The sequence below is a fragment of the Toxorhynchites rutilus genome, chromosome 2, assembly GCF_029784135.1.
Source record: "Toxorhynchites rutilus septentrionalis strain SRP chromosome 2, ASM2978413v1, whole genome shotgun sequence".
Taxonomy (NCBI): domain Eukaryota; kingdom Metazoa; phylum Arthropoda; class Insecta; order Diptera; family Culicidae; genus Toxorhynchites; species Toxorhynchites rutilus.
The window spans coordinates 263,270,624-263,284,114 of NC_073745.1; the positions used below are offsets into that span (position 1 = coordinate 263,270,624).

Sequence of the window (13,491 nt, forward strand, 5' to 3'; positions counted from 1 at the left end):
GAGCCTAATAAATAAATAAATGAGATAAAAAAAAAACCATTGTACTGATTGTTCATACTTATCGGATTGCTGTTGAAGCTCACGGTGAACAGGCAGCATCTCATGACAACTGTGAACGTTGCGGCAACCTGTTGAACACTGGTGATTTAGATATGAGAGACAAGGCTTACGGAATGGGATGGTTACGGAAAATGGGGGTGCTTTATTGTACAAAGAATCTCCTCAAATTCAATTACAATTGTTGGAAGTGTTTGGCTATAATTGACAAAATGTTAACGAACGTAGAAAGAAAGGTGAGGAACACATGATTTGAGTAAATGGGTTCGCATGGGAAATTGAACTCCTGCTGGAAATTCATTAATCGAAGAGTTTGCTGCATCGAATCATATAACGGAAACGATTTGGGTAATGGGAGATTTATTTTGATAAATGAAAAGGAAAAAAAAAGAAAATTCTTAAAATCAGGATTCTTAAAAGAATAGTTTGATGTCAAATGTCTTAAAATTGCATTGAGATTTACTGTTATCTCAAAAAAATATTTTTGCCAAAAATCGACTTTCAGACGAAAAAATTACCGAGTGCCAAAAAATCAATTATTGATTAAAAAAAATCGAACAAACAGTAAATCTCGACGTTCATGCAATTTTTAAGGCATTTGGAATATTTTCTTTGAATCCCCATTTCATGTCATAGGTGATTTTTTGGTTTTTAACTCAACATTTAACTCGGACATTGACGTCGTGTGACACTTGTAAATAAAGTCCGATGCGTTGAAATTTTGCATATGGTGTTTTTCGCGGGAATCAACAATTTAGCAGGAAATTACGTATGAAAAACCGAGATGACCATTTCCATTTACACACTGAACCATGCGATCTGCCTCGTATTCCGAAAAAATGAGTCCAAGAGAGTCGAGATTTTTGACAAAAAAAAATTCAAGATGGCAGTTGATTTCGACGTAATTTAAAGTAATTTATTTTTAATAAAATTTGTAATTTAAAGACATTTGCGTCAAAAATGTTTTTTTGTGAAAACTCCGATTACATGGGTGGTACCGTACGGTTTCCGAAAAACTTAAACCTTGATGTCTTTGCGGCACTAGTAAATGAGGCCCGATTTAGCTATAGTTTTGCCTAGGGTGTTTTTTTTCGCCAGAATCAACAATTTTCAAGAAGTTTCGTTCGAAAATTCGAAGGTCACTTTTTTCTCATACATTGGCACTCTACTCTCGAGATTCGACGACAAATAATAACAGAATAATATATTTTGTTCGTAAATATGTTAGATATTTGAGCTATGCCAATAGAATGTTATTGATTGGAATATCTCTGGCTCTGGCCTAGCCATCATATATATAAAATAATATTTGTTCAGAGAGATTAAGAATGGGGCCATATATTTTTTCTGTGTGCATAAAATGCTTATACTTTTGAACGCATCAACAACACCGAAGAACAGATTAGCACACTGGACGTCAATCACATGTGTTGTGATAAAATTTTGCGAACACATATTTTTGCACGGCATTCGAATGGCGTGTTATCTTTACAGCTCGACTTATCGACTCATCGTTGCATTGATTTATAAAGCATGCCGTTTTTATCTAATTATAAAGTATGATGCATTCATGATGGAGTTAGACGAACTGCGTGAAATAATTTCATTTATTTTTTGTTTCGTTGGTTTATTAACACTGTTTTGTTATTAGCAATGCAATGATTACATTCTTTTCCCTACGAAATTTACTGATCGTCCAACGATGGAATAACATGCTGCCTAATTTGGAACGACCAGGAAACCGCTATTAGAGCGTTCGCCTCCAGCACTTCAACTACCGCAGCATGTAAACTACAAACCCACACACATGCACGAATCGATCGTCGATCATCAGTGATCAATTTGGTTCTGTGGGTTTCCACCGACCCGGCTCCAGAGAGCGATTGGTCCGCCAGTCACAAATCCAAACCACGTTGCAGCAGCGAAAATGATGATGAAGGTAATGATGGTAATGACGACTTCGCCAGGTTTTCTTTTCGGCTTTTGGTTTGCCGGTTTCCCCCGTTTCAATGATATCGAAACTGTGCGAGAGGAAAACAAGCATGCGATGAGAATGAGTCTTCAATCGTCCGCGATCTTTTTGAGGTGAAGGAGTGCATTCCGCATAGGCGCGCGTGTGTCAAGTGAACCACTGCAAGAAACGTATCGTGTGTGATATTGGATGCTCTGCGTGATAGTTGAGGCTGCAAATCGTGAATTGATGTCACGAAATTTCGACTGTATTAGTCGGTACGCTGTGGAATAATAACAAAGTGTCTGGCAAAGTGAGCTATAGTGAAACCAAAAGAGAATAATTGTTTGAACGTTTCTGATATCGTTCAAGCTACAAAAAACACGCACATCAAATATATAAAAAGTGAGTGATTTTTGTGAAAATTCAATACCACAATTGAAGTCGTGCCCATACCTAACTGTTTTTACCGCTAAGGAGGTGGTGTGTGTTACGAGCCGTGGTTCGATGGCGGAGTGATTAGACATGCCGAGAAATGGTCAACGAGCCGTATAAACGAACCATTTTATCGCCGCCTAGGAATCGGCAGTATGCATGTCCGCTACATGTCTACAGCGGAGCGAACAATTGAATTGATTTTCCCTACAATATGTTCAACGAGTTAATTTAAGCGTTTAAGCACGAAGCATCGGTTTATGAGCATACGCCTCAATTACATGAAGTAAAAACTATGGTTTGATTGTTGTTCCCGTGTTGCAGATGGTGTAGATGCTGCTAAACATCTTAGGTTAAAATTTCCCCATAAGCTGGAGGAGTGTTTCTTTTCTCATTTCCGTGGCCGGTTAATAGGTGATGATGGTGCTAAATACAACATGTTGGAGCTTTAAGTTCAAATACTTAGAGTTAAATGGAACTCTAAGAGAGTTTTTGTTTCGATTAGCACTGTTATACATATATAAATATTTTTCGAAAATATTGCTCAACGTAAAAATAACAGAGATCTACACCGTGTCCAGTATATTTTCATGAAAGTCCAAACTAAATTTTTCATGCCTCAGTGATTCACATTTTTCGTTTATGTATTTATTGTAAACTACAATCAATCACCCCCTATATTTCAGAACCCATAACCTCTCTCCTTTTTCACCAGCTCAATGGATTCTCAAATCTATCCGGGCGCCACGTACGATTTTCATTGACATATCGTTTCATATTCGTACAGTTTTTTTTAATGGATTGTCCAGAAAGCTCGCCCTGATTTTTAGGGTAAAAATAAAAAGGATCATTTTTATAGGTCGCCTATATATTTTAAATTTAGTTTCACCATATTTTATCATGAAACAATTTCACCCCAAATCAGTCAAAAAAAATCAGAACTTGCTTTTTATGTTTACCCTAAAATTACATGTATTACATGAATCTATCTAAAATCACAATTTATACTATTATATGACCATTTTAAATCACGACTAATTTTTTAAAAGGGGCTTTAGAAAAATCGTCACTTGAAATCCGGATGTCCGATTAAAATATGATGGGTTTTCCAATAAAAATCTACAAAAATAAAAAATGTATCGAGGGGGTGTTTTTGGATATAAACGTTTTTAATATTAAATAAAATTTTTGAGTGACATTTTTAACAGAGCATTTGAAATGTAATTTTTCCTAAATAGTTCCCTGATTTTACAAATCTTTGTCAAACATCATATTTTAATCAGACACTCGGATTTTGAGATATGATTTGATTAAATTGGTCATATGTTAATGAAAATTGTGATTTTGGATAGTTTCCATTATAAGTACCAAATTTAAAAACAAAAAAATCGAAGAGGGTCGGGTCAGCGGCCGGCTGATTTGGCGTGGATCTGCATGACTTTCTTCGGGTCAAGACCGGCTTTGGGGGTAGTTTTAAATGCCTTGACGTTGATGAAGCACTCCAGTTAACATCAATCGACAATTCCCGGGTTTTGATTATATTTAATATAGATGATTTACAAAAGGGCTTTGGCCCGAAGAGTTTACAGCAAGAACTAATTCTTGTTGAGAGATTTTTACGCCACAGTAACCAGGCCTTAAGTATAAATGATAATGTCGTAAATGGCAGCGTGTTGTTTTAGGGGTATAATACATTCCAAAACTAGGCTTGACTGACATGTGTATGCTTTCAATGCATTTAGAGCAGCTTGGTAATCTGAGAAAATACAAATATTGGCATGAATATATTTCCTAGTCAAAAAAATGTTAGAATAGCATGTATTTTTGGTTGGAAAACTATAGTCTCACTATCTTATCGGAATTAGCAGCTGCTGTAGATTTATCCATTTTAGACTCATCGGACGAACCACCTAATATAAAATATATTCTTATTATTTTATCCCTTTTGTTTATTTTTTTTACAGTGATAGGCATAACAATGTATAGAAACTTTTCTCAATTTCTAAACTATCTTATCAAAAACTGCAATTTTATAGAATTGTTTGTTAACTATTATTACCCTTTTTGTTAGATTTTATTTACTCCCTTACATGATTTACATGACTAACATGTTTAATCTCTTACATGACTCCTTTAATGTGTGCAAATATGCGTTGACAAAAATGAAAACCACCCCAAAAAAAATAATATTAAAATCACTCGAAACCTCTGAGTAAACCCTCGTTTCTTCATGTTATGACAGTTAGAGCTGTGCGGTATTGTTAGCAATCGATATTGAAGCGATATAAACCAAGTGTTGCTTACATTGTATTAGGGACAGCATTAGATAAGGATTTTCTCAATTTTGTTTGAATAAAAAAAACAATTTTGTTAAGTAAAAATAGCAATTGCATGAGTCTTTATGTAAAAACAACATAGCATTTCCATCACATTTAGCTGGATTCGATTCATAAAATTTACTATACTTCGGGTCGTTGTCCTTTTGAAAAACGAAGCTGTTTCATAGGCCAGTTTTTCGAAGCGATCAACAACAATCGACTTTTATGTGCCAACGTAAACAACACTTTGTTTATATCGTGTCAACTGAATTACTGTAAGGTTGTAAATAATATCGCACCGCTCCAGCTCTTATAACATGTGGAAACGAGGGGTTACCCAAAGGTTTTGAATGATTTTAATATTATTTTTGGAGTGGATTTTTATTTTTGCCATCGCATATATGCACAAATTAAAAGAAGTCATGTAAGGACGTAAACAAAATCTGACAAAAACGGCAAAACTTTTTAATTACTTGAAATTGTAATCGTTAATATACAATTCTATGAAATTACGGTAGCAGTTTTTAAGAAAATAGTCCAGAAAATGACAAAAGTATAATGAGATTTTTTATGCCTATTACTGTATATAGGCTCATTAACATTTTAGCTGTAACAGAGCCGGGTTTAAATCGTGTATATTTTACATGTTTATGGGTTCTATAAATAATGAATTACCCAGTAGCCATTTTAGGCGTAAGAGTATTCCTTCTGTTCCATTACATATGGTAAATTACACAGTAGTAACTATTTAGGCATAAGAGTATTCCTTCTGTTCTTCCATTGTTCAGCATACCGGACAGCGGAGACAGTTGATATGATCATTGTTGTGTTATTAATAGCACAACAGCTCGATTTTTTTTTCTCGTTGCAAGCAGAGCTTCCACAAAGTTATCCTAAAGGGTTTTTCAATAAGAGCGCTACAAAAGTTTTTTTTAAAATTATAACAAAAACGGTTTTGGATATCAATGAAATTCTTTATTCATGTGAAAGTATATTTGATGCCATTAAGTCCAGACGCTGAACCCAATTTTCGACGGTTTTCAAGCATAAATCGGTCGATACTGCTGCAATTTCACGTTCGTACGAAGTACGATTGATGACTGGCTTGTTGACATAGACCATAGACTTGACGTAACCCCACAGGGAATAGTCTAACGGCGTCAAATCGCACGACCGAGGTGGCCAGTTGACTGGGCCATTTCGTGAGATAACACGCTCACCAAACTTGGTTTTTCAATAAATCGATTGACTTGTGGCGCCGTTCTGTTGAAACCACATATTGTCCAATTCCATATCATCCAATTCGAGCCAAAGATATTCGGTTATCATTGAACGGTAGCGATTCCCATTCACAGTAACGTGCCAGTCTTGATCATCACGGAAGAAGTACGAACTAATGACGCCGCCGGACGATAAATCGCACCAAACTGTATTTTTTTTTCGGGATGCAATGGTGACTCATGGAGTACGTGTGGATTGCTGCCTAACCAATAACGCATATTTTGCTTAATGACGAAGTCATTCAGCCAGAAATGAGCCTCATCCCTGAAGATGTTTTTTTCGATGGAAATCCGGATCATGCTCAGTCCAATTCACGAACATACGAAGCGTCTGGTGGTCAAGAGGCTAAGAAAAAAAAAAGATTTTGGTTCTAGAAAGGAATCCGTTGTCGTTCTTGTTGAATACATTGTTCCAGCGATTTTTCAAATTATTAATCCCATCCCTGAATGATATTTTTGAAGGTCTTCAAAATACCGGTTTACTGCAATAACTTTACTGTCTGATAAAAACGCCTTTGAAATCGCAACAAATTGTACAACAAAACGGTGTATATTTTACCCAAATCGGACAATCCGGAACATCTTAAATAATGTTTTGAATTACACTAAAAAATAATGGATTTCTTTTTTCCCAACCTAATATAAATTTACATGACAAATAAAGCATTTTCTTTAACACTAGAACTACCAACAGTTGTTGTATACCTACACCCAAACTATCGTTGGCAGAATAAAAGTCCAAACGATGTCAACGGGGATCGAACCGCGTGACCACGCTATCCACATAACTACTGATGCTGTTGCATAAATGCGTGATGCGTGATAATATTACACCTCATTATAAAATGAAGTTGGAAAGTGTTTCCTAAGAGTAAAGAGGAGAGCATAAACGGGAATCTGTATCTTTCTCTGTCTGGGTCGTGTATGTAGTATAGTATGCGAAAAGTTTTAATGCGTGTTTATTTTCAATGTGTATCTTGTTTCGTTCGCTCATATTGCTCTTATATTGCTATAGCGTACATATCAGGGGTGGCCAAGGCGTAGTCCGCGGTCTACCGGTCGCCCGCGTAGCTACTCGAAGGTGCCCGCCAGGTGATCTTGGATAGTGTATCTTACTATGCATCACAACTGACATATTTATTATTATCTCTTCTATATTTTGATAACATCAGTGGAACACGTCAAATAACATTTTTAATTGCACATTTATTTCAATTTTACAAACAAATACCTAATCTGAATAACACGATAAAAAAGGTGGTAATTCAAATGGCAATACGTATAATTTTATTATTATGGTGATCGACTGCTAGCGATGTACATTAGCTCGATGAAAGTGGAGTTTTAAATTTTTTATTCATCCTTCAATTGTTCTAATAACGTCATATTTTTTCCGCTGATGATAGATGTTATACCTCTCTGTAATTAGGGAGTAGAACACTCTACTTCCGTGTCCTTGAAAAAAAAAATCATAAATCATACATACAAACAAAACATACATACATACGATTTTCTTCAAACATTCTTCGATATTTAGCTTTAAGACTCTGAATAAAATAATGTTTTACCTATCAATTCTATTTTAACCGATAATTAATTTATTTCTATAGAATTATTTTCATTGGATAAGTATTAGTATTATTCATGTTTTTCTTTCCGTTTAAACTTTGTTTCATCTTTCGATACTACATTCATTTTCTAGTGTAGACCGCAGCTTGACATTTGATCAATTAGTCGCCCGCATTTAATGAAATAAATCGGGATGCCAAAAAAAATTTTTTTTGTCAGTCTATTTCCGCCACTTCATGACATGCCAATCACTGACATCAGGGAGGCGACTCCATCTGTTCCTAACTATCAAACTCAACGGTGACCGGAATAAATCGCCACAGTAAACAACTGCAACAGAAACAACCGCTTAGAAAAAGTGTAGTAGGCTAGAAATATTTGGCGCGGGAAAAACATCATGTGCCTCACATTTCTATTATAAATTTATTCTCTTGTTCTCGTTTTTCGAAATTTATTCTGAGGACAATGTAATGGGGACGAAGTCCCCATTTGGCGAGGATAAGGAATCGAGGCGGCCCATGCCGCCAAGATGACGCAATCCGAGTCCACCGCCGACCCGCCGTCGGAAGCGGCGGTGTCTCGCACGCAAACCTGGGATCCACTGATTGCCCGGTTAGTTTGAAACATAGGATACGATCCTTTAGCAATGTCCGACCGAGCTCTAGCGAGCGTCGGACGGTATACGTCTGCCCGGGGCGTTACGTTTGCCTGGGGCGATACGTTTGCCCGGTTAATTCTTGTTTTGAAATACAATACCGCGCCACAATATTTATAGCCTACTACACATTTTATAAGCGGTGGTTTCTGTTGCAGTCGTTTTCTGTGGCGATTTATTCCGGGAACCCAAACTCAACAACTCATGAGCCGGGTCAAGTTCTTTCACTTCCCATCCGAAGGAAGGCGTAACCAGAGATTTTTCGCCTCGGAAAATCCCAACGACGCCAGCTGGGATTGAACCCAGGCCGATCGGGTTGTGAGGCTGTTACCCTAACCATACAACCAATGGCGTCGTCCACGATGCCAAACATGTGCTAAAAATTTTTGGGTGTTTTAATACCAAACCGGTTAAAATATAATAGTTTGAAAAACAGTTAACAGAAAACAATATATACATTATTCGAATATTATACATCTATTTGCATAAAAAAATAGTATTTTAATTTGAAGTTGTATACACTCCACAAAAAACAGTACGAAGTCGAAATTTTCAAGTGATTATTGATATGTTGTAACGTTGTGAAAAATCAACGCATGAAGATGAGATGTACATCATTTTGAAGCTTCAACTTTTACGAACACATTTTTATCTGGGTGTGTGTAGATGAAGTGGGCAAAAATATCGGGAAGAAATTAAAAAATCGATTTCTTTCCGTTCTTTTCACTTTTTTGTAGACAAACACAATTGTTTGCAAACCAACTCAATATCTAATCCAATTAATCTTATCAAACAGCTCACATTTGATTGTTAGTACGCTCCTTTAGGACCTTTCCAAACAGAGATATTTCTGTTTGAAAAAAAAAAATACCCCTTCGTCTTTGATGATGAATAATTGAATAAAAAATGAAATGATTTCTGTATTAAATATGTATTCCAAGTAAGGAAGAAACATGTTATTTGCAAGTGATTGAAAAATCTTGAACGAGAAATGGGGCTGAAAACAATTTCATATTATAATGACGAATTCTGGTAGCAGTACTACGAAACTTTTAGCAAAAGGAAATTTGAAACGGTAAATTTGAAAATCAATCAGTTCTGCGATTGGACCAATAAACGTTCCCTTAGTAGGAAAACGTGAATGTTTGAAAGTATTTATAACAAAAGAACCATTTTGGGCAAGACGAAGTTTGCAGGGTCAGTTAGTATAATATAAATATTCACAATTTACTTACACTGTAAAATACAACTGCAAATTTTACGAAAGACAACCCAATAGTCCGCAATATTTTAAGTAAAAAAAAATGGGAAGTGGGAGATCAAAATAATTTATAATAATAATCAATACATGAATTTAGAAAAGTCATAACATTATAAAAAATAAAAAAAACATTTCAACACAAAATTCTGCGAACAAACGATATAACCGGTTGGTGGTGTAGTGTTAAAAACATAAATCCCCGATAAATACTTGACAGAATGTATATCTAAATCAATCGTGATCCATGGGATGACATCATTCCAGGAGTATGAGTAGAACTGCAGAATGATAGCGGCATGAAAATGCGGGAAGATTCGGAGGTCATGAGGGCAATAAATCAATTGAAGCACCGACAAAACGTCTCGATGGTTATATGGTCGAACACGTCGATTTGTTTTCCTCAAAAATATAATAAAACGTTTTAGATTACATTTATAGAAGGGGCCAACACAACCAAAAAAACACCAGACCAACAAGTAAAACGCCGTGACCAAAGCTCTTACATGGAGACTCTGCATACAATTGCTCATCAAACTGTTATTGTTGTTATGGACGATAAAATCCATTTCAAGGTCGATTACTATCCATTAACAGGACTAAAATATTCCGTTGCTCCTTTCGAGTTTACCGTTCCATAGCACATTAACAAAAAGAAAATGATGCAATATAATCAGCTGCGGATTGATTGTATTTTACATAAACCGGCAACATCAACAAAAATCTGACTGTCTCATTAGGGTGCATCATTCTTTTGGACCAATCTATCTGAGATTTTTGGATTGGTACAAAGAGAAAAATATTGATTTCGTACCGAAAGATCTTCTAGAAATCCCTGGTTCACGACTTAGAGAACATTATTCAAAATATCATGCTGAATTTTTCTGCCGTTTCTGTCAAAAATCGAATTTACCGCTACTGGTGTGAATGAAACGCAAAAGTGATTCGTGAATCATTAGGCGCACGGTTTTGTGGGCATTTTGGTATGGTGGTATCATCGAGTTGTACTTTTTCAAAAATGCTCTGTTTCCGTCGTAAACACCAATGTTATCAGTCAACAATTTCTGAAATTGATTCAAAAAAGTTGGTGGAACATGCCACGCAAAATCCATTTACGCTGGATTTATCGAAATTATCCCGAAATGGCCCCTCTCAACTGGCCATCAAGATCGTGTGAATTAACACCATTTGATTATTTCCTTGGATGCTATGTCAAGTGTAGGATTTATGTCAATTAATCGGCATCTCTGGATAAATTTGAGGCTGACAAACGAGCCATTGAAACTGCATCGAGTCATTGAAAATTGGAGTACTCGTATGCATTAATGAAAAAAGTGATGGTGATTCTCTGAATTACATTTTGTTCGAATGATCAATGGTATAAGTTTCTCCATCAAATAAGGTTATTACGACTTATTTTTGGGCGAAATTTTTATGCCTCATTCTGATTTCTGATCTATCGCTCTTATTCGAGTCTGATCATCTGAAAGCTCCGATGATACGAGTTCACAGACAAAGAAAAAGAAAACAATTTAATTTTCACATACTGAAACCAAAATTTCTTAAAGGGGTATTCTAATGTAGAGGCTCGAATTTCGGACGTTTTTTCGAGCTCCGAAAAAATAAAACGAACAATATTTTTACTATCTATTGTATTGTTATTTGTTTATCTATCTTTCAACAATTACATTTCGGCTGAAAAGTTCATAAGGTTGACGTCGGGATGACGCCTCTTGTAAAAATCTACTTGACTATTACTAAGCACCATCTTTCAATGGACACGTGTCAAAATTTGTTAGCAATCGGTCGATTGGTTCGTGTGTTACAACATTGAGAGTGAAGCATCCGAATTTCGTGTATTTATGAAGCATTGCTTTTTGATGAAAAACATACAGTGCAAACCAAAGCCTGGCTTAACAAACGTTATCCGGACTCTGCTCCAGCTATTGTAACTGTGGAATATTACAGAAATTACCGAATTAACGAAACTGAGGCCTATTTCGCTGTATCGCCCTCGAAGGCAATTATGTTAAATAATAAAATTGAATTTTGCAAAAAAAATATTTTTACTAGGTTTCGTTACAAACTTTTCAGCCGAACTGTTTAAACAAAAATTGAACGAAATTGAAAAAAAAATCATAACGAAAATAGTTACAAGCTAATTAAGTGAGCGGGTTAACAAAAGTTGTCCCATGGGGTACAAGTTATCTGTAACAAAAAAAAATCGAAAAGTTTCTGAATTAGTAAAGATGTTGCTATCGCATGAATCTTGGACAAGTCAAAAACATGTTTTTTGACAAAATGGCGGCCGTCTGAAAAAAATGCAGCTTAAAAAGTTCTTTCTACGTTTCTCGAAATGAATACTAAAATTAAATATTTATGAAGTTTTATTAGTTCATGCGATCCAGATTGTATTCACATAAATTCGACATAAATCGGCTCAGTAGAACTTAAGATATCGTATACGCTAGTTTGAAAAAACTAGTTTCGAGAAAAACGCGTTTGAAGTTAAATGTTATGGCTGTACTAGATTAGATACCACATCACTAAAATGACTATAACTCGGTAAATAATGGGATCTTCGAAAAGTCCGTTCTAGGGTATATTCTTGAATGGCTAAATTTCAGAAACATGAAAAATATTTTTTTTCAAATTGACATACTAGAATACTACCTTAAAACTAATCTATGTGTGGTATTCATGGACCATACATAAGGGATTATTTGTTACCACGTAGTTACTCACCTGTTATAGAGTGTCTCAATTTAATTGCCTGACCTTCTGTTGTTTTCTCACGTTGGCTTTAGTCTGTATACTAACGGTATTTAAATAGTTTACTTTAGTCCGTCATACACTTCTTTGCCACGATCACTTCTATCTGTTTCCAATTCAGGAAACTTTTTAAACTCTCTACATTATTGAAGCGATCTTGAAGAACGAAATTGAAAGGCAAATTAACGACCGAAATAATAGAGTTACTTTCATCCTTATGGAATAATCAAAATCCACTAAAGTAACCCGAAAATATAGTATGGTATGGGTGGAATATACACAATTGAATATGTTACTAGTATAATCAATATCTATTAATGTCACACTGCATAATGCGTATACACATTCTTTCATATTCATATGAGCACCTACACCCACTCGACAAAAGCTTTCTGCAATTCTAATCGAATCCTTGCACAATTTCTATCAATTTCTTTGCAGCCCGGTCCCATACCTGGTATGCGCCCGCCTATGGGAGCTGGATCACATCAGTCTACAAAATCAGCCAATTCAATGGGGTTCATAATGCCACTGTATACCATCGGTATTGTCTCATTCTTCATCTACACAATACTGAAAGTAAGCACTTCGGGTTTTAGGCCGCACTTTCTCAACACTATATATACATTTAATTGAATCCGCAAAGAGCGAATGATTTATGTGTTCTCTCCCACTTCTTTTTGTTCCCTTGCACGACAATCTAGCTTATTTTCAAGAAAACGCCAACCGCGCCTTATCCCGAGATTAAGCCAGACCCGGCGTTCAGGGATGAAGTTTTCACCGCAGAGCCACAGTACATCAAGCGACCCGACAGTGGAACCACGAAGCTAGGTATGTATCCCACATCATCGCTCGTAATCCATTTGCGCTGTCAAAATGCACCTATTCTACATTATAAGCACATGCAAAAAGCATTCAACTTAATAACCATACGCCAACACAGCAACTCTTTCATACCAATAGCAACATATATTCTATCAAAAGCGTACAATCATTAATCCAATACCACATTTTTACTTACACGCTAAGTCTGGAAAGATCACAGCGCAAGTAAGATGAATCGTGCATTCGATATCGGTTTCCTTTTGGTTTATTTATTCGAATATTAAGAGAGAGAAAAAAATCACAATTCAAAAACAGTGTACATTCCAAAATAAGTTATCCCACGCGCATTCATCGAGCACTCGCCTATTCGT

General features: G+C 35.9%; 1 protein-coding gene across 20 annotated transcripts in view; it reads left to right on the forward strand.

The window, feature by feature from the left end:
* The window catches only part of LOC129771617 (titin-like), a 76,817-nt gene that overhangs the window by 27,368 nt on the left and 35,958 nt on the right, over nucleotides 1-13,491 (forward strand). For 18 of the 20 annotated variants that reach the window (XM_055775433.1, XM_055775428.1, XM_055775426.1 and 15 more), the window contains 2 exons: nucleotides 12,737-12,874; nucleotides 13,000-13,126. In XM_055775433.1, coding sequence (XP_055631408.1) covers nucleotides 12,737-12,874; nucleotides 13,000-13,126 — 265 coding nt within the window. Of the gene's footprint in view, nucleotides 1-2,135; nucleotides 2,414-12,736; nucleotides 12,875-12,999; nucleotides 13,127-13,491 lie in introns of those variants that run through there. The other 2 variants (XM_055775440.1, XM_055775438.1) reach the window with 2 other exon arrangements.